The sequence below is a fragment of the Piliocolobus tephrosceles genome, chromosome 8 (assembly GCF_002776525.5).
Source record: "Piliocolobus tephrosceles isolate RC106 chromosome 8, ASM277652v3, whole genome shotgun sequence".
NCBI classification, from domain to species: Eukaryota; Metazoa; Chordata; class Mammalia; order Primates; family Cercopithecidae; genus Piliocolobus; species Piliocolobus tephrosceles.
This window is the reverse complement of record NC_045441.1, coordinates 55,391,050-55,412,836: the sequence shown is the minus strand read 5'-3', so window position 1 is coordinate 55,412,836 and position 21,787 is coordinate 55,391,050. Positions and strand designations below refer to the sequence as shown.

General features: G+C 40.7%; 1 protein-coding gene across 1 annotated transcript; it reads left to right on the top strand.

Moving 5' to 3' along the window:
- The first annotated feature begins 20,719 nt into the window (after positions 1-20,719).
- On the top strand, positions 20,720-21,408 carry LOC111551839 (myosin light polypeptide 6-like). The gene has a single exon (XM_023225912.1). The coding sequence runs from the start codon at positions 20,773-20,775 to the stop codon at positions 21,226-21,228; it is 456 nt and encodes a 151-aa protein (XP_023081680.1). The 5' UTR covers positions 20,720-20,772; the 3' UTR covers positions 21,229-21,408.
- Positions 21,409-21,787: the final 379 nt, after the last annotated feature.

Below are 21,787 nucleotides of genomic sequence, written 5' to 3'. Positions count from 1 at the left end.
ATGGCTCCAGGAGGGTTCCCTCATCTCTGTATTTATTTACTCCTCTTTATTGTGCCTTCTCCCCATAGGGGTTTCTGAGAAAGGGATTCAAGTCCCAGGGTCAGATGGCCTGCTGGGATCCCTAATAAAAAATTATTTCACAAAGTAATACAGTAACACTTGGAATTCTTCCTTTCTTGTCATGGTTCTGGTGTTTTATATAATCTGAACTAGGAGAACATAGGGCCGTGTATGTGTGTGTGTGTGTGCGTGCGTGCGAGAGAGACAGAGAGAGCAAAAGAGAGAAAGACAGACAACAGAGAAGAGAGAGAACTAGCCAAAAGCTGGCTCTCAGACCCCAGTCACATCCTCCCTTCCTATTTACTCGGGACATCAGCTAAACTGAGTGCTCCAGGGACCACTGGCCTCCAGATCGCCTTTCGGTCCTCTCCTCCCCCACCCTCACACCCTCTAGTGAACTTTCAGAAAAGCATGGAAGTCATCCTGCTCCCCACCCATCCAGCCAACTATCTGGACTCTGGTGGTCACCATGTGCAATCACCACCTCCTCTGCATGAATGGTACTTTCACCACCTGAGCGACACAGGCTTCCCATTCAACGGGCAGCGTCCGCCTGTATTTAACATTAGCTGCTTAATAATAACCCATTGAAGGAGTAGGCCCTATGATGTTTGTATAAGGAGACGGGCAGTGAAGAAAAGGCTCCATGTGCTGAATTCAAGAAGGGGGATATTTCTTTCCTACTATAAACAGAAATGATTATAAAACCAGAGCCCAGAAAGAGCCCCTCAGCCTTCACTTTGGCATGAGGGGGTTTCGTTTCTCTGCAAGGCTACCTCTACATGTTGACTTCTCCAAGTTTTTACTGCATTCCAGGGAGGGAGATAGAAACCAAAGCAAATAAAGTGCCCCCAAAGGGCCCTCTCCTCCGTCTGAAAAGCTTCTATTTTTAATTCTCTGCAGCTTTTAAAACAGTCAAATGGGGAGGTTTCAACAGTCTGTGGTGGAAGAGAATGCTGCCCTCTCTAAGGACACCCACTTTAGATAATCCCAGTTGGCCATGTGACACCAGGGCCAGGGCTGGGCAAAGGGGTTTTCTTGGCAGTTTCTTTTCAGCACATTTCTGTCATCACAAAGTAACCTTTAACAACTATGTTTTCCTCTCTTCAAATGAGAAGAAGGCAGATTTTGAGCGGTTGGTTCACTGCACGCAAAATGTACCTGCTTCCCCCCTAGCGTCTGGCTCATGCTACAAGTGCGTTTTACTGGCGCTTGGTGCTTTATAGAGATGCTAAACTGGAAACCAGGGATTTCTAAGCTCCCTGCAAAATTTCTCACATTCACCCCACATCCACCTCACCAGGTGGGTGGCAATCACGAACCCATCATTTTCAGGCAGGGAAATGGGCAAAGCCAGAAAAATGGCAAGTCGTTTTCCCAAGCATGTCTTGGAGGATGTTAGCAGGAAGAGTAAACATTTCTTCTCTGACTCTAAGGTTTGTGGCCTCATGGCTAATCTCTCCCAACCACACAATCCTGACTGTCACCCCGTGAGCATCTCTTAAACCACATACCATGCACTCTGACCCTTCAAAGCCTGAAGTGCCCCCACACAGGTCTCCTGAAGTTGAAGCAGCTTTGGGCACTCGTCGCATGGTGAGCACAGAAGAGCAGGATTGCGGAGGATTTCCTCTGCTTCCTCCTAGGCCACCTTTGCAGAGCTGTCTCTAATACCTGCAGGGCCTACTTTCAAAAAGAAATATTTAAAGCAATTGGCCATAGAAAGCTCTAGATCCAAATAACTTTTCAGGGTTCTTAAGGACAGGACTTGAAGCTTGGGGAGGAAGCAGCAAATGAGCTCCAGGTGTGAAGGGGATGAGACAGGCTCCAGTGCAGTGGAGAGGTAGGAAGCCCAGATTTCAAAGTTATTTCTACCTCCTAAGTTACAACCATTGCATCAAGAATTTAAATCTTTAGCCAAAATGCCCTATTTCCTAATACAGATTTTTTAGTTGGCAAAACTCTACTTATAAATGTCTCCTGAGCTCTCCTCTTCTCTCCAGCTTTTAGAACTCAACCAAAGCGCATTTTACATGAATGAAGGAACAAAGCAATAGAAAAAAAAAAAAAAATGAATGTGCCTGTCCATCCTTTGTCCTATGATTTTTTATCAACTTTGAATCCAGTGAAACCTAACAATAATTCAGCCATGAACTTGCTGCATAAACTGGAGAAATTTGGAGCATATGTTTCCAATTCATTTACACTTGGCTCATCAAAATATGTTGCACTTAAAAAAAAAAAAAAAGCTACTTGATGTTTAAGGAATTGTTTCCACTTTTAAAATAAGCCTTTCTCAATTCAAAACAGGAAGCTGCAGAATGCTAAGAGAATAGAAACTCAAATACAGAAAGGTTCAGGGACGGTTCAAAACTCAGAGCCATGAATTTAGAGAGGGTTCAAAAGTTGGCAGCATGAACCCTCTCATCCCCATCCACAAATAATAAATATCACAACAAGGAAAAGGAGAAAGGAGAAAGCCACTGGAAAGCCATAACTTATCCTGGCTCCAGACTTATAGTTCTCTCCAATAAACCAGGAGTTCTCGGAGAACTTAGGTTGTGCTGCCTGCAGGAAGCTGAGCTACTCTTGTGTCATAAATTACCTTGCTGGGGATAAACTTTCCTCCAGGTTCAACAGACAGGCAGCTCTGCAAGACTCATCACCCAGCTCTGTGCTTCCTAAATTATACTTCATCTGGTTGTGACATCTGAAAAGCTAGAGGGAGAATGATCACTCCAAATTTGACCTTTCTATGCCACTAGGTCTTTTAAAAAATAATAATAATAACTACATCAAGGGGAAAAAGATATAATAGCATCCTATTTGAAAACACAAACGGGTAAAAAATAGAGCTTCCTTCCTATACACCTCCCCAAATTATAGTATGATGTTTTCAAACTTGTCTACACTAAAGGTTTTCTTAATTGCAATGTGCCCCTAAGTTCTTCCCCAACTGAAATAGCAACAGCGAAGCTTAAAGTCATTGAAGTGAGAGCAGCAGGGATTAACTTTTCCCCTCCTTTCTTACTTTGCAATCAGCAACAACCTCATTCCAGTTTTCCAGTTGTATTCAGATGTGTACACACAGACAGACACATGCACTCAAACATCTGAGAACCCAGACTATTTAAGGAAGTGGCTACAGTGCCTTGAAATGTGATCAAGTCTCTGAGAACAGGTATCAAGCCAAGAGAAATAACTCATTCGTAAAGAGTTCTCTAATAAATCAGAAAGCCTTTTCTTCCACAAGTCACCGGACATGTTTAATTTATCTGCTTTGACAGAATTGTGGCAAGCAGACTGACCACTGGCACAATTAGAATGGGCCTTTGTGACCAAGGGCAGGATATCAGGCATGGAAGGGCACAGAAAAGGAATACACACAGTAGGTATCCTATAAATGTTTGTGGGCCAGCTCCGTGTGATGGAGGATGCAAAAGAAGAGAATGAAGATTTCAGATTTCACAGGTTTACAACACATCCAGCCAATGCAGAGACACCTTAACCAGTCTTATTTAATCCAAGAAATTTAACTTAACTGGTTTGCTTCTTCCTGGAATTTGGCCTCTATCATAAACTCTAGGGAATTGCATAGGCTTATTCATTGTTGCTTCTGCATTTTACTTATGGAACACAAGATTTACAAGGAAGAGTAGGAGGTAATGTACTCTTTCTAATGTCTGCATCTTCTGAACTTGCGAACGCAGTGGATTTATTAGTGTTAGCTGGCTAACCTTGCATCTGGTCATACAATTTGTTTTGAAAGAAAAAGCTTTTTCCTGGAGAAAAAAAAAACACACCTTGATCCTGCCAACAAAATGGCTTTTAAATACCTACATTTTATTTATTAAGGAAAAATGACCACAGTTGCTAGCCCAATGTTCCCTTCCCTGCACCAGCTGCTACACTCTAATTACCAAGGCTCCCCTGGCATCGAACAAGAAGAGACTGTCTTCACTTCACTTCTAAACCTTTATGTAAAGTAGGGCTAAACTATCACCAGTTACACAGGTGAGTAAACTGGGACATGGACAGAGATCAACTTATTTTCTTCAAAATTAGCTAGTGGCAGGGCCTAGACTTACACCCATTCTGGACCCCAGGTGCATGTTTTCAACTTCCTTGCAAGGCCACCTCTGTGTGAGCCCAGTTCCATCGATCTTCTTACAGCAAGAAGATTATTATTGAATACCCAACGGGCATTCAACTTATCATTGATCATATACATATACCTTAATTATTTTTGTTCATTTACCTTTTCCTATTTTAAGATAATTGAAATATAATACACATGAATAAAAGTGCCTAAGTATTCAGTCCCATGAATTTTCCACAAGGTGCATGTAAATCAGCACCCAGATCAAGAAACAGATCATTTGAACCCAGAAGCCCCCTCCTTTTTACCCTCTTCATTATATTCCTGTCTTCATTCCCAGCCAATATATGCCTTTCCTTTTGTTGGTGGCAGTAATAAATTTGGTTATAAGCACATGCTTTGGAAGCAGATTATCTGGGTTGAAATCCCATTACCCCTTTTATAAACTCTGCGTCCTTGGGCAGGTTGCTTAATTTCTCTGTGCTTCAGTTTTCTCAACTCTAAATTGGAATTTTTTGGGGGGGCAGGGGTAAGGGGACAGAGTCTCGCTCTGTCGCCCAGGCTGGAGTGCAGTGGTGCAATCTCGGCTCACTGCAAGCTCCGCCTCCTCGGTTCACGCCATTCTCCTGCCTCAGCCTCCTGAGTAGCTGGGACTACAGGCGCCTGCCACCACGCCAGGCTAACTTTTTTGTATTTTTAGTAGAGACGGGGTTTCACCATGTTAGCCAGGGTGGTCTCGATCTCCTGACCTCATGATCTGCCCGCCTCAGCCTCCCAAAGTGCTGGGATTACAGGTGTGAGCCACTGTGCCTGGCCTTAAATTGGAATATTAATAGAAACTCATGAGATCATGGGGAAGATGAAGGGCTATAATATGTATAAGAGCTCAGGAAAAGGTAAATAGAAAAACTCAGGGTAAACCCTCAGGAAGAACCAGCTGTTATTACTGGAACATTTCTCCTCATTCTGAGAGACTTTCCAGGGAAGACCAATAAGATGCAAAGAGAGTAGAGCAAGGTAGATGGCAAGGGAGAGGGAGACAGAGTAATTCAATTAAGCATGTGCCTTACATCAGTATGAGAAATAAATCCACCTCTAGGCTAGGGAGAGGATGAGAGCTGGACAGGTTGAGGAAGAGCTCACTAGACAGTTTGCCAGTCACACAGAATAAAGTTTCTAAAGTAAAACTCTTATTTGAAACATAATGTATTTTCTCATCAGTCTTACTAATGCCCCGTATGTGTGCAAATATACACACCAAAGATAATAGGCACAAGTGCTCTTTTAGATCACCCATGGGCCTTCCACTCCCACCATGACTCCTAATAACCTAGAATTAGATGTATATTTGCTAGCTTCCCACACTAGAAAGAAAAAGTATGTAATTTTTTCCATCCAATTCACAGCTTAATTCCTTCTGCCTACTATACTTCATTAACTAGGCCATTTTGACTGACAATGCAAAAATCTCTATTTGACATAGCTTTTTAAGTAGAACAGATTCAGGCATTTTTTCCATGTTACATTTCTTCACATTTTGAATCACTTAAAATATTTTTGATCCATTTCATTTAGCACTTTTCAAAATTCTCTGCAGTGTGAATCAGAGGCAATAGGTAGCTTAAAGCACAGTTTCCAAGAAGCCAGTTGCCTCAGGAAAATAAAAATACAGGATAGATAATTTGCCACGCAAATTTCTTTTTATGTATTCTCACTGAAACAATGCATTTGCTGGAACTTCTTTCTTAGGTCTACATGTTTTATGTAGACATCAAAATATTCAACCAAGTTATAAAAGTCAAAAAAGAAAAGAGAAAGAATAAAAACATCTTTCATGTAATATTAAAAATGGTAAATATTCAACATTCATTTGAATAATGATTTGACTACTGTAAAGAATTAACATAGTTTAGATTCTCAGCAGTATCAGGCAGATTGAGGTCTGACATATTGACATTGTTAAGTTGCAATAGGATTTAGGAAGACTCAAAATAGACAGGAAAAGAGGCCCATGCTTGGTTTCTTCCCTCCCTCCCTCCCTTCTCTCTCTCTCCCTCTCCTTACCCTCCCTCTCTCTTGCCTCTGCAGTTTTTCTTTCCGTGTTTGTTGTGAGGTAAACAGATCAGAGATGAATATTAAACTCTAATACGCTGTGCACTCTCAAGCTCTAATAGATCTTTTTTTTTAGTGCGATAGAGATAATGTTACTTACAGAGCCTTTCAACAACGTGGCCATATGGCTGGCCAGACCCTCTGTCTAAAAGGAACAAAATGCTTCCTTCCTGGGTGGCTGTCTGTGGGCTGGAACAGTACATGATGTTCAAGATAAGAAAACGGAAGTTCCTCGTGCTGAGCTTAGCCAAATGAGGTAAAATAAGAAATGGAAAGCCGATGAGAAGCTGCCTTATTTGCAGTCTGTGTCAGAGCCAGCGCAGGGATTTGGAGTTGAACAGCATCTCTCTCAGTCATAAGCGGGAAGGCCTTGTCCCAGCTCCTTAGCTCCATGTAGATATAAATATGAGATGAAGCTGCTTTGTTACCTTTTAGGGATATTGCAAATACCACAGAGATCATTATAAACTGATTCTTCATGCCCTTGAGCTTGCTGTGTAACATAAATTGAGCCTGTAATTTCCAGTCCAGTGGCTAAAGATTCTGTCTACCCATTTCCAAGGCCAGTGATCCCCCTTTGAAGGGTCTCTCCAACCCTTTAGAAACTAGATCTACCCTACACAGGACGCTGGTGACCATCTCAGCCATGGCACTTGCCCTCCAGACTTTGCAATGCACCACAGGCCCAGACTCTGCCCCAAGAATCTCCAGCCACCACTAACTTCTTCTGAGCCTTCGTTTCCTCATCTGTAAAACAGGGAAGACTTTAGTTTCTGCCCGATGGGGACACTTGTGCTCAGATTCTCTTTACGTGCCCAGCCTGCTGCAATCTATAGGTGATCAGGACAACAGGCATACCTGGCCGTAATCAGCTCTGTGACCCTCAGCAACTTAGGTAACTCTCTGGGTCTCCATTCTCTCATCTGTAAAACGGGAATACTTTACTGCCTCACAGTGCTGTAAGAAGAGTTCAATGGCATATAACTCTCAGGAAGCCATTGCTACGTAAAACAAAAGGGGCCTCCTTCTCGCCTCATTCCTTTACTTTCCTCCTTGACCCATTCCTCATGCTATCTTCTAGGATGGGGCCCTCGAATTAGTCTTTCAGGTACTCCTTTCATTAAACATTTTTGAGCACAGTCACCAATATATATTTATATATTTATAAATGTTATGCCTATAGAGATTTGTTAATATGTTTTGCGCATTCTGAAAACACACGCATACTACACAGAAGTTTTAAAAGAATGAGGTAAGAAAGTCAATAGAAAAAGGAATATAATCATTATATTCATGCAGCTCCATCTAGGGCTCTCTAGCCTCTCTAGCCTCTTCTGCTCTCTAACCTCCATGGCCCTGCAGGAGGAGTATTCTCCTGTGGGATCCTGGATATCCCATCTTCTTGGGAGAGTTGCATACACCATAACCTAAGCATGGCTTCACCGGTCTGGATGAGCCTCCATTCTCAACACAGTAGCATGATCCCAGGTGAGAGTCAGCTTCACGGACAAGTGATCCACACAGTGCTGTAGGGCCTCATGCTCGAGAGGGTGCCATGCTTGGTGAATTCTCAGATGTTGCCATCTTGAAATTCTTAATAATTCTATCTTTGAACTTGTGCTTTGTAGGCGAAGTCTGATGGGACAACGGAACGTGTATGTGAGCAGAGAAGATATGCACAGCACATGTGTCCACTGTTTCTTGCTGTCCCATTCATATGAATTGTTGGTGATGCCTCATGAGAACAGCAATTCTAGTGGGCCCACCTGGCATGAGAGTTCAGTGAGACTCCAAGTGAATACAAGGTGAGCATATTATGGAAGCTACCTGCTTCCAGAGTATGGTAGAATACACATGTTTCAAGAAGTGAAATAAAAACAGTGGAGTTTTGTGCAGTGTTTTCACTGTTCTGGCCAGAATCAAATACCTATGCATGTACAAGCTATGAAAACCAAATTGTATATTTTCAGTGATTCTGCACTTACATTTTCATTTAAAACTGCTATTATACAATATAAAGATAAATGGGAAAATTTGTGCCAATAATTTAAAACTGTAATTTTTCTTTACTAAAAAATGACATCAGATAGCAAATAAATAACATCATGACAAGAGTAGAGAAAGAAATACGGAAGAAAGAAACAAAGTTTTCTATTCTGGTACCTTTAATGCACTTCTTTAATGCTTTTTAAACAAGGTGCCCCATGTTTGCATTTTACACCATAACCAGCTCTGCCCCCAGTCCTCTGACTCATGCCTACCATAACTAATGTGTCTCTATGAGGAATGAGTCCTCCCTACCATCTCCTCTCACTGGAAGAAGGGGAGAAGTCTCTCCATTCTGCCCTAAGAAATAATTTGTCCTTCCAAGACCACAGTTAATCACATTCAATTGACGACATGCTTCATATTTCACTTATTCATTCAACAAGTATTTGTGTATCTATTGACTCTAAATGTAAATAATATAATGTTAAACATTTGCTCAAGGGAACTGGTACCTATTTTACCCTGTTTCTGACAACAGCAGAAAGTTCTTGCTGAAATGTCAAGATCTCAGTTCAAAAGAATCCTGCTATTGAAACTTGAGGACTGAGCTCTGGAGCATCTACCCTTCAGAATCCTTTACCCACACCCAGAAGCTAATGATTTCCAGAGGTGGCCACAGCAAAGAATTCATAGGAACATTGGTCATTGTGTCAAGAGTCATGTCAAGAAGGGAAGGTCACTGGTTCCAAAAATTCCAGAGGTGAAAAGTCACTCTTACAAATACCATGTCCTCCACTTTCAGCACATTGTGCTATGTGCTTTATCATAATTTGATGGGTCACCAGCTGTCACCAAGGCAGACATCATCCAAATGAAGTTCTTCAACCTCCACTAGCCAGGTGTCACTTTTACAGCGTGGTTGATACTCTCTGCCAGGCATGGACATGGGTCAGGTTTTTGCCTCTGGAATGGACTAAGTCAGTGGTTCCTGAAGAGTAGTCTAGGAACACCTGGGGGTCCCTGAGACCCTTTCTGTGGGTTTATGCAGTTCAAACTATTGTCATAATAAACCAAAATGTTATTTGTTCTTTTCACTCTTCTCTCATGAATTTACACGGTAGTTTTCTAGAGGCTACATGACAAAGATTTCATTGTTCTGATGGCTAATGAATGGGTATGCTTATATTTTGAAAATTTTTCAATTTTAATATCTAATATAGTTAATATTTTAGATATAGCCCAGATAAGCATAAGCTCTCTGAAGTCATGAACAACTTTAAGACTGTAAAGAGGTCCTAGAAACAGCACATTTCAGAAGTAGTGGACTAAGTGAAGCAGGTATCTATTACCGTTTTCATTTCTTCAAAGATAGGTCTACCCTCTTCTTTCCCGGATAATTCCTTCTCACAGTCCCAGCAATGACTAGTGTGATCCTTACAACTCACCACGGAGACTGCCATGCCAATGACTGGTGGGCAGATAACTATAATTGAGCCTTGGTCACTTTGGCAAACAGAACACTAAAAATGTAGGACTTTGCAAAGTCACTCATCATATGGCATAAGCCGCAAACTACCCTGAGTATAATCAACAGAATTTTAAACTGTTTTAAATTTTAAACTTCTTTTGCATAAAGAAGGATGTGGTATATATTAATTTTTAAAGTGCATTTTAAAAAACCTGGTTTTCCGAAACCAAAAAAAAAAAAAGAAGAAATTAGTTGAATAAATTGCATCTGACAGAGCATATCCTTGGAAAAGGAAATCCCTGCTACCTCCTAAAGAATGTCTTCAACACACACACGAAACCCTTCATAGACACATATGGTATTTAATACATACCTGTTACAGAACAACTGATGCTTTTACCTTTTCATGAACTATGAGTCATCCCCCTGCCCTAGAGAGTGTTCTGAGCTTCATAAATATTGATCATACTCCCTAAATTCTAACAGGTGGTTTCCTCAAATATGAGTAATACTTCCCAACCTCACCCTTTGTTTTCTATATTTAGTCACGATGTATTTGTTGACTACCACAGAAGAAAGAGATATTCCATATAAATGAGTATTCTGGATGACTGAAGTTTAGCTACTTCAAATCCCAAGACATTTATTCACTCAAAAACTTTCCTGGACCATGAGCTGGGCCTTGAGACTACCATGACGAATTAAGCAAAAAAGTCCCCTTAAAATTGCTTATATTCTAACAGATATTGAATAGAATCTGTCCTAAAATTTATTCCAGTTATCTTAAAAGTGGTATATGTGAAGAAAAGATTAGAACATCTAATTTAATCTTTATCTTATTTTGGTGTATGTTTTATTACATAAACAATATATTCATTTAATAGCACATGCATAAATTTTAATAAATAAACACACATCTATTGAGAGTGAGCACCCCCAAATTTTTACTGATGGGATGTGCAGTTCTCAAAGGTTAGAGACACTGACCGAACACACTCTTTTCTAGGCCTTCTTTTTAAGAAAAGGGATCAGTTATCCTCATGAACACTTCCTCAATCACTCAGCAGCTGCATGGGCATTTGTTGGAAAATTAGAATACACTCTAAGCAGGTCTGGCTGTCAGGGAATTTAGAGATGACTGACCTTTTGTTTTACAAAAGAATCAGGGCCCCAGTACTAAGTGACTGCCTAAGCGGTTTCGCAGTTTGGTGAAGAGTTAGCAGTGATTTCGGAAGTGGGAATGTGAGTTAGCACCGCAGTGGGTGGAGCCATGTGAAAATGCAGGTCCTGGGCTGAGGATACAGATGTTTTTGGTCAGAATCTCCCAGTCTGTTATTTTCAGCAAGCTCCCTGGGTGATTCTCAAACATTCTCTGATTGGAGAACCGTGGGAGTTGGAAGAGGCCGAGGCCTCTGCATGAGCTGGCTCCTTCTCACACATTGTCTCAACTTTTAGAGCAGGAACTATGGTGTTCAGAACCACAACGAGCCCTCAGGGCTTTCCAGATGTGTGTGACCCGATATATATGGCTGTGGAGAGCTGATTTTGCTAATTCTGGGACCACTTTCTAGGGGCTTGTTTCTGATTCTTCCTTTGATGTCAGGCTGTTGGCCATAATTTCTTACTGCCTTCAGTGTTATCCCTACCAATCTCTCTTACCTCCTTCTTTGGCCCCCTCCAATTTTCTGCTTTTAATTCATTATGGGCTGAGAGACTACATAAATTGGCTTGTTAGGAGTATGTGTTAATTACGAGTCAATCAGACATAGTTAAAGTGCATTGATTTGTGACTGGTGTTTCCGCTGCTTCGAGCCTGTTTTGCTTCCTTCCTCTTTCTCAAGCTGAATTCCAGAAGGCGGAGGTTGGGGGATGTCTGACCTCTGGTTAAGTGGGGCACTAGGATATTTACTTTCCTGTCACCTTTCACTGCTGTCAAAGCTCAGAGTCTGGTTGGCCCCCAGAGGAGCCAGTGTGCCTAATGATTCAGGACACCTGGGTCTACCCACTCCTCCATTTCTCTAAGCTCAAAGTGATTTACCGGAAGAACAGGAAGAGGGGATAGGAACCAGGAAGCAAGAGGAAAGGCTTACTCTCCAGGGTGGACCAGGAAGTAGGAATCAGTTTCTCTGAGAGACACACTAATTTCCAGTTCAGGAAGGGTCTAGGTCTGTCTCCCTCTAAGAGCTGCTGGGGCATCTCAGTCATGAAATGCCACATTAAACTGCAAGGGTTCATCTTGCTGGGGGTGAGAGGGCTTCTCTAGCCTAGAAGGCATAATCAATATATTTAACACCAAAGTTCATCCCATGCAAAAATACTATTTTCTAAAACGTTTTCAACATATAATAATATCCTTATAGCCTAAGCTTTATTTGGCTGTGATGCGATTGTTGAATGACATCAGGACAATTATAAAGATCATAAAATTTTCATCTTTATCTCATATTAGGAAATAAAAATTAATTATCCTCACAATGTCCCAGGATCCTTCACTCTCCCTTCATTATACATAAACATACCATCTTTTGAGTAGAGAAAGCTCTGTCTTTCCAAAGTTATAAAATGACAAAAATCAACCCAAAGTCAATGTTATTTTATTTCATGGGGTTCTGTGCTTCTTGTGAGCTAATGTCTTGTTTTTTCCAGAAAAAGAAATAATGTCTTTAGCTAATGTCCCAGGTCAGGACATGCTTGACTAAAAAGATGAAGTGTGTGTTAATTTTGTTAAAAATGGGGTTTTGAGAAGAGGCAAAAAGCAAAAGGTACTTGTACACAGGGAGGGATCATACTGATCCATTTTCAGTGCTTAATTACAAATCTGCTCCAACTAATTTCCTTATTGTGCCCACAGCTGCTATTCTTTTGTCACCAGTTTGTTTTCCTTTGAAAATCTGAAAAGCATCAAGGCTCACCCTGAAAGGCATCAGAAGCAGAACTAAGGTCCCAGATGCCTCATTACTGGTCTCGTTTGCAGGCCTGTTTGGTTGTTTATGTCTTGCATTCAAATCATTTATTTTGTTCAGACCCTCTTTTGCTTTGAAAATGACTTTAGGACACTGAACCGCTTTTATCACTCAACCGTTTGCTTGCTGGGTAACGGGAACATCATGGTTTAATTAACATCACAATTTCTCAATAATCTCTAGGCAGGTCTTGTTCAGTAAATATCCAAAAGTTTAGAGTTCCAAAGACTTTCACAATGACCCAGGGGTCTGAGTATCTTTGTTGGAAAGAAAAAAATGTTGCTCATATGAAGTCATAGTGATTTTGGAAGATTTTCATCTGTAAGTCTTCATGTCATATAGAATGGCTTGGAACTTGCAAAGGCTTTGCTTTCTCAGCCAGGAAGTTTGGCTGCTAAAAGCAGCTAAGGCACTTGGTGGGTTGAGGGTGCTAGTGGTATTAGTAAAATACACTATATTGCAGGCAGCATGGTAGAAAGCTTAAATGTTTGTTCCTAGGAGTTAGAGAGACCTAGGTTCAAATCCTGGCTTGGGCAAGTTACCTTAACCTCTTGGGGCTCAATGCTCCCAAATGTAAAAGAGAAATGAGTAGCATCTGACTTCTAGGGTTGTAATGAGAATTACATTAGCTAATGCTTGGAAATCACTCCAACTCAATAAACAAGAGCTATCATTATTACCATTATTAATATTTGTTTCTTGGAAGAAGAGCTTAGTTATTCAGCTGAATATTTCTGGTTTTTTTCTGGGTAATATCAGTATTGTGAAAAACAATGTAAGCTGACCTCAAGTGAAAATTGTTATGTTAACTAATCTAGGTAGGATGACTATAAAATTTGTGGTCTAAACCAAGACATTTTAAGAATGAAATTGTGCACTATTAATAATTATGCCAGGACAATAGGCACAAATCAGAACCATCGCAGGCAAACCATAACATATTCATCCCTTGCCATAAGGAACCTCAAACTAAAAAATTATTAGAACTAAAGATAACCTTAGATATTTTCTAGCTCAATGCTCCAGTTTTACAGTTGAGGAAAATGAAGTCCAGAGCAGTGAAATAACTCACCCAAGGTCACACAGCTAGTAATTGAAAACCAGGGTCTGGAATTTCAGTCTTTTAATTTTAACTCCAGTGACTGTTCCATAGTATGGTTCTGCTTTCTAACGTCTTCAGCAAGGCTGGGGACTATTTTCCTCCTGTTTCTTCTTCGGGAAGGATCTCAAGCCATCCTACTTTGTTTTCTTCCCTCCACTTTACACCAGAACAGATGACAGCCTGTACGAAACAATCTTCTTAAAAGAAGGCTTGTCGTTTTTCTAACCTAAATCCCTCATGCTGTTGTTAAAAACTATTTTCCCTTTTTATTTATTCTGTCATGAGTTGAGAAAGAAAAAGAGCAACTGTTCCCCCTTCTATAAAGGAAATTATTTTTGGTCACTCTCAATTATTATTTGTTTCATTTTCCTTTGGGATTAAAGAATATTTCGTTCTAAACCAGAATGCCCTTTTAAATGATTTTTCCAAAACCTATCACCAGGAAACTTTTGCATCTAAGACCCCGGGAAATTACACATGTGAACGCACATCTTTATCCCTGTAAATAACACCACACGTATAATATTGTCATGAATAGATCTTAGAAGCTCTCATTTCAGGTGATTTTGTTGCATTATTTAGACAAGACAAATATTCCGTAGACAGGGTTTGACTTTAAAGAGACGAGAGAGCCAGATGATCAGAAATCACATATGTCAGGCCTTCCTAAGGTATATCACCAGCCTCTCTCTTTAGTGAAGACCACATTTTATAACAATGCTCCTATACAAACGCAAATTTATGTAGATTATTTAGACTCTCGCTTTTATACATCAATCTCCATGTTCCATCCTCCTCTCCTTTTTGCTTTGAAAGAGATAGTGTGGTTATTCAGGTCATATCTCTCCAGGTTTTATGGTCTGGCATGCCCATAAAGATGACAGGAGGTGCATTTCGCAGGCAGCAGCCTTTCTCTCCCCAGGCTGTTTTGTGTTGTAGACGAGGCACCAAAGCAATTGCTATGGGATGGGTCCATACTTTCCTCCTGGATATGTAGTTCACTGATGAACAAGGCATGAAGCCAGGCAGTCATGAAGCTCCCAGACCCTACTGAGCATTGGCTGGGTGGAAGAGCCAATGAATACCCTTAAAGGTTATCTTAACACACCACCTCTACACAATATGTTTGTTATGCACATATGTGAAACTCTTTCTACATCTCTGATTAAAAGCCCATTTTTGAAAGAAGGAGCTAAGATATGTAGATGGGAAACTGTGTATTTACTCAAAACCTGCTCAGAAATGAATGAGAACTCAAAACCACCCACGCAGAAAAGATACCAGCTTCGTGATACCATTTAAGCAGGCAATATAAGTTGTGCTTAAGAGTGCAAACTAATGTCAGATGTGAGTTCAAGCCCGGTCTCTACCATCATGTGAATTTGGGCAAGTTACTTATCCTCTCTCTGCCTCAGTTTCTTCATCTGTAAACTAGGAATAACAAAGAGTACCTGCCTCATGGGATTGCTATGAAAAGTAAATACTATGAGGTATGTAAGTCAGTTAGCATAGTAATTGGCACATTGTAAGGTCAAAAGAAATTTTTGCAATAATTTTCCTTTTTATATAATAACGAAAGTTATCTGACATACATACATATATAGGTTGTTGTTTTATGTATAGTATATCATAGAGCATGTTTTGGAAGGAAAAGTTAATACAAGAAATATATATATAAGTTGTTATATATAATATATATTAATATATAGTTTGTTATATATAATATATATTTATAAAATATGTATAATATATTATATATTATATATAAAATATATATTATATATAACATATATAACATTAATATATAAAATATATATATAACAAACTATATATGTAACTATAGAAGGCAGCAGAGAAGTTCAGGCTATGGTTAAAGCCAGCAGAAAGTGAGAGACGAGGACAATGATTTTAAGAACCGAGTGGCAGGCACAACAAGAGACAAAGACAAATGATGATGTAGACATGTGATGCCACATGGCAAAGCAAGAGCAAAAGGGCAGTAAGGAAAAGGCATAGTAAAAAAAGCCAATACGCTCAGGATCATGTGTGGCAGGCCAGGCTGGTGTGGCATTTGATAAAGTGGCCCTATCTCTATAACAAGATCTTATAGCACCTCTTGTGAAAGGTTGCCTGAGGACTCGTCAGGGACCTCAGCCTCCAGAACCTAGGAGGAGAGGGGAATCTTCCCAGGACCACCAGGTGTTCCTCCGCGGAGAAGTGAGTAAGCAGGCTGTATCTGCCTGTGCATCATACATTCATGTGCCACCATCCCCACGCTATAACCTCAGCTGCAGAGAAACTGCAGCTCTGTGTGTTTAAAAAAAACCCCAGGGCCCAATGCATCTGGTTTTCAGCCATGGAGCTGGAAAGCAGAGCTACCCTGCCATGCTCCGCGTCGGTCTGCACTCCATCCAACAGCTAAGAGGGTTAGGGTGGGCTCGAGTTTCATGGCCAGGCACTGAGGCCCTCCAGGTAAATTCCAACTGGTCCATTTCATGTGAAATGTTCCAGCTTGACCAAGAGTCGCTGACCTCAAGAGCAGCCGTTTAACCTCCATTACTTGGTTTATATTGGTTGTATTTACATTGGGAACTTGATTAAAGCTGACCTTTGGTGAAAACGGAATCCAATATGTATTAGAAAACCCTCCGCCTTCTCCAGCCGTGTCAGGAGTCATCTGTTTCACGTCTCCCCTAATTGGCTGACTGCATCCACCTCTCTCACTGAATGTGTGCAAAACTTTCCATTTGGTTTTGTGCCTTTGTCCCTCACTAGCACATCTGAAAGTTAACCGGGCTAGGAGCCGCTGCCTGGTTGAGGTTGAGGACAGAGTTAGTCTGTCGTAAATAGGTCCTATTCCTCACAAAGTGCAGAGAAGGCACTGAATGTCTCCTGGTCTTCCTATGCTAAGGAACCTTGCCCCAGTGTGAAGTGATCGAGATGTCCCAACTCCCACCTTCACAAGGGCAACTGAGCCCCCTGGGGATGGAAGGCAGCGGCCATTGGCTCAGGATAAAACCCTTCTTCCCACATGAAAATGTTACCTGTATTGCTTTTCAGATCAATAGATCCGTAAAATTGAAAGGGAGGCTACTTGATGAAATGTTTGTTTGCTGACATGTCCAGAAATTTCTCCTTACCACTGAGTCAGTTCAGCAAGTATTTATCAATTACCTCTTTAAAATGCTGGACAGCCTGGGAGTCGATATACCTTCCAGGACCTTTAAATCTGAGGGCAGTGTGTGTGTGTGTGTGTGTGTGTGTGTGTGTATTAGGGGTGGAGGCATGAATAGGAAACATGTCCACACACGGAAGTTAAATAACAATCTCAGGTGATGAAAACACTATTGGCCCGTGCATCAAGAGACCTGGCTTTGCCACGAGCTAGCTTTAATGCCCTTAGTAAGTCACACAACCTCTTGGGCTTCAAGGACTTCAGCAGTAAAGTGGAAGCCTTGGCCCAGAAGGTAAATTAGATAAAATTCAGCTTGACAATATTCTGTGACTCCATCAACAAAGAACAACATAAGAAATGTGATGAAGATACAAAAGCACTGTTGATTCAAGAGAAGGGGAAGCCATGGGTCACTGGCAGGCGTAGAGCACAGAGGCACTGGGAAGAGGGTAACAGCACAGAGCATGGGCAATCTGGGAACACTGGTCCTGTAGCCTTGGGTTTATGGCTCCTGCTACAACTACGTAGTATGAGGCACAGACAGTGCAATATTCCTGACAAAATGGATTTTCTTTCGCAGAGATTAGGGGTAAACCTTTCAAATATAGACTGTTTTTCCTGTCTCAGGCATGCAATTTCGTGTCATCCTTAACACAATCCTATGAAACTGGAATTATTATTCCCACTTTCCAGATAAAGCTGGAGACTGAGAGACTTAATTTCCTCTGATCATGTAGAGAATAGAACCAGGATGTAAACTTAACTCTGTTCATTCTAAAGCCCATGCTCTTGTCTGGTGCAGACCAGCCTTCTGTGTTCCGCAAGGAGTCAGTCCAAGTTACACCAGTTTGTTACACTAAAGGAGACAGATGATGAACATTAGGTGTCAGTGTCACTCACCTTGAGCACCACCCACTGAAAAAAACAATAGATGCATGAGCATCTAATCTACCCTCCTACAAAATGAAAGGGCCTGAGCATCTCCAGAAGGCAGGAACAAGCAAATGTCTGGAAAGGAATAAAATGGGTTTGCGTAGCAACAATTTAAAAGACTATATTGAGAGGAAGAAAGACCGCCAACTGAAAACTATTTGGGGAGCTAGAGTCTTGTCTTTGAACCCAGGAGGCTGTTGAGTGTACACTACAGAATGTAAGGAGGCAGGGAGATTTCTCCCCATTCCTTCTCTCCAGTCCACCTGGCAAAAGCAGCCACTTGCAGTTTGGGCTGACAAGGTCAAGGCCTAAAGAAAAGGTCGTACAAAGAAATGATAAATATTTGAGGTGATGGAGATACTAATTACCCTGACATGATCATTACACAATGTATACATAAGTCAAACATCACATTCTACCCCCACAAACATGTACAATCATTATGTGTCAAAGAAAAAAATAAAAAGAAGAGGTAGTGACTCCTCTTGAAGTCAGCTTGACCGTATTTTCCCCAGCAAGCTCCTCACTGGGGGCAGGACACCCCAAGTGGTATTGACACAGTTCCACTCTGCAGTCCCTTTGGAAGCTGGGAGCCCAGGAGCAGAGCGTGAGTGCTGGAACCAAGTTGGCACTATCTTGGGGGTAGGCTTCGGGCACTGGAAGCCAACCCTACAAACAATAGAAAGAAATATCAAATAATGGGAATCATGTGATAAATTAAAATTTCTTTTCAAGATAATGTTCTTTTTTCTATTTCTAGCCAAAGAATCTCTTTTCCCTTACCTAAACAATCAGAGAATTTGGTTCCCTCAAGTCTCAACCTTCCCTGTGAAGGTTATTATTGGCTCGGTTAAACAAAGTACTTGTTTGTAATAGATATAAGAGATGACGAAGTCGTTTTGAAATTACACAGTTGGTGTAATAAAACCAGTTAAAACCTTATTTAAAAAATGTCACAGCTGGTCAAATGTATTAATGGCATATGGTTTAGTTTTCTCTTTTTTTTTCTGCCCCAGAACAATGTGTGCATTCTCATTTCACAGAGTGAGTAGAGGATTAATGGAGCAAGATAAACTTTCTGCTGGCTTTTCTTCTAGACGATCTACACTTTCATTAACTGACTCAAGCTTTATTTATCCCTTTCTATGTCTCATCTTCCCCAGTTTGCCATTTTCTTTCCCAAAGTACCCAATTACAGAATTCCTAAAATTCCAGGTAATGTAAGAGATGAATATTGTATCATATAGAGCATGTTTTAGAAGGAGAAGTTAATGCAGAAATTACACACTACATAAACAAAATGCCCACAACTGGCAGACGCAATTATTTTTTCTCCTGTTGATATTACCAACTGTAGTAATAAAGTCAAAAATGTGCCCCAAAGCATAATGTTTCAGCTGCATGTAGTCATCATACCAGAAAAGAACATAATTGCATTATTTGTCTCCTCTGAAATCTCTCACTCAAAGCTATACCTTTCCCAAGATCTCCTATTAGAGAATTATTTGGCTGTTTTCAAAAGTAATGCATTGACTGAAGTTTTGAAGTCTGGACTTGCCAATGTAGCTGTACCTGTTCAAGTGGGTCATCTCAGAATTGTGCCTGGACTCTGCCTGGAGCTTGGAGATGCCATCTCTAATCTACAACCCTGCCATGTATTTGGTTTTTGTCATAAATGAAGCATGGGGCTGTGCTTTAATTTTCCTTACTGCCCTCTGTCAAGTAATAACCATAAATATTGTCCTGAATCATTAAGTCACAACCTGAAATGTGATCCTGCCCAGCTCCCAATCAGACGGCCATCTGGAAGATGAAAGAAGTCTATTTGGGTTTCAGAATGATCCAGACTCTAATTTGTAGTAACAGTCTTAACAGGCTGTTTCAGAGACATTAACCAGCAACTTGTCTCAAGTTCTCAAGGAAGGCACATTGTCCACAGTTGGAGGCATTTGCTTCAAGCAGAACCGTGAACTGTAACTGTTGGAAAACTACCAGGCTCACCGGCTTTCAATCAAATGCCACATTCTTCCATGGACACTAGATTTCTACCCAAGGGCAAGAATATATGCATAGAGCAAATGCATGCATAATATATCTCCAAATATTCTTTATGTCATAAGGAAAGCAAACATTTCAATAGAGGAAAACAAATTGCAGCTTCTACAAGCAGACAACAATGCAACATGATAGATATATAATTTTTTTGCTATCATCTCAAGGTTACTCTTGCAGGGAAAATAAATTGTACTCTGATTTTGCCATAGAAATAATTTTGCAAACACAAAAAGAAAGTCACTATCTAAAGTCTAAAAACATATGCTTAGATATGAGTACAGGACTGATTAAAAGGACTATGGGCCAAACAATTGCTTTAACTATCTGAACTTCCTGATCATTAGCGATGTAAACAGTATCAATAGGAGATGCCTTTCCATTTCTACTTGACTTTGGATTGGAAAACCAAGTAGAGAAAACAACTGTGAAAAATTATGCTTCTTCTCCAAGTTATACCTAGCACTGTTCTCTCTATGGAGTGAGTTGAATTTAATTTTTGAGCATTGAAAATACACGTAAAAATTAAATGAAGATATTCACTCATAAATAAAGGATATTTTAGGCAGGTATGTCAATGGTGACTTGGAGAGAACTAAACAAATGCTAATCAACACAAGAGAGTCTCTTTTCAGCCTTCAGAGAAGGAACTTCCATGCCAACTTTCAGAAACCCTCTTTTTTGCCTCAAAATTTGGTTTGGCACCCCTCATGTTCAGTAATTAAAAATATTTATTAATTATTCATTAAAATTAGTACCATGGGCTGAGAGTTGGAGCCATTACTGCAAGAAAAGGTCCCGCAGAGCTGAGCAGTCAAGATGTGTGACTTCACCGAAGACCAGACCGCAGAGTTCAAGGAGGCCTTCCAGCTGTTTGACCGAACAGGTGATGGCAAGATCCTGTACAGCCAGTGTGGGGACGTGATGAGGGCCCTGGGCCAGAACCCTACCAACGCCAAGGTGCTCAAGGTCCTGGGGAACCCCAAGAGTGATGAGATGAATGTGAAGGTGCTGGACTTTGAGCACTTTCTGCCCATGCTGCAGACAGTGGCCAAGAACAAGGACCAGGGCACCTATGAGGATTATGTCGAAGGACTTCGGGTGTTTGACAAGGAAGGAAATGGTACTGTCATGGGTGCTGAAATCCTGCATGTTCTTGTCACACTGAGTGAGAAGATGACAGAGAAAGAAGTAGAGATGCTGGTGGCAGGGCATGAGGACAGCAATGGTTGTATCAACTATGAAGAGCTCGTCCGCATGGTGCTGAATGGCTGAGGACCCTTCCAGTCTCCCGACTCTGTGCCTTTCCCTGTGTGAATTTTGTATCTAGCCTGAAGTTTCCCTAGGCTCTCTTGTCTCAGCACCTTTCCCATCTTGTCTCTCTTGGATGATGTTTGCCGTCAGCATTCACCAAATAAACTTGCTCTCTGGGAAAAAAAAAAAAAAAAAAAAAAATTAGTACCATGAAAAAGATAGATTAAAAGAAATTTAATTGTATTTCACATCCTTATTTGAGCCTTTGAGCAAACCAATTATTAAAACGTCCATGATATATGAGACACTGATCATGGGCTGGGTATTAGATAATATTAAGGAATTATTATTACTCTTGTCAGATGTGATGGCATCATAGCAATTTTAAAAGTCCTTATCCTTTAGAGATACATACTTAAGTATTCATGAGTGAAATGATATGGTGCCTGAGATTTGCTTTAAAATAATAGGTGATGGATGTAATGTAGGTAGATGAAATAAATAATAGTAGGTAGATTAAGCAAGACTGGCAAAATATTAATACGTATTAAAGAGGAGTGGTAGATACCTACAATTCGTC

Coding starts and splice junctions, on each gene's coding strand:
- LOC111551839 (XM_023225912.1), top strand. CDS start 20,773: ATGTGTGACTTCACCGAAGACCAGACCGCAGAGTTCAAGGAGGCCTTC.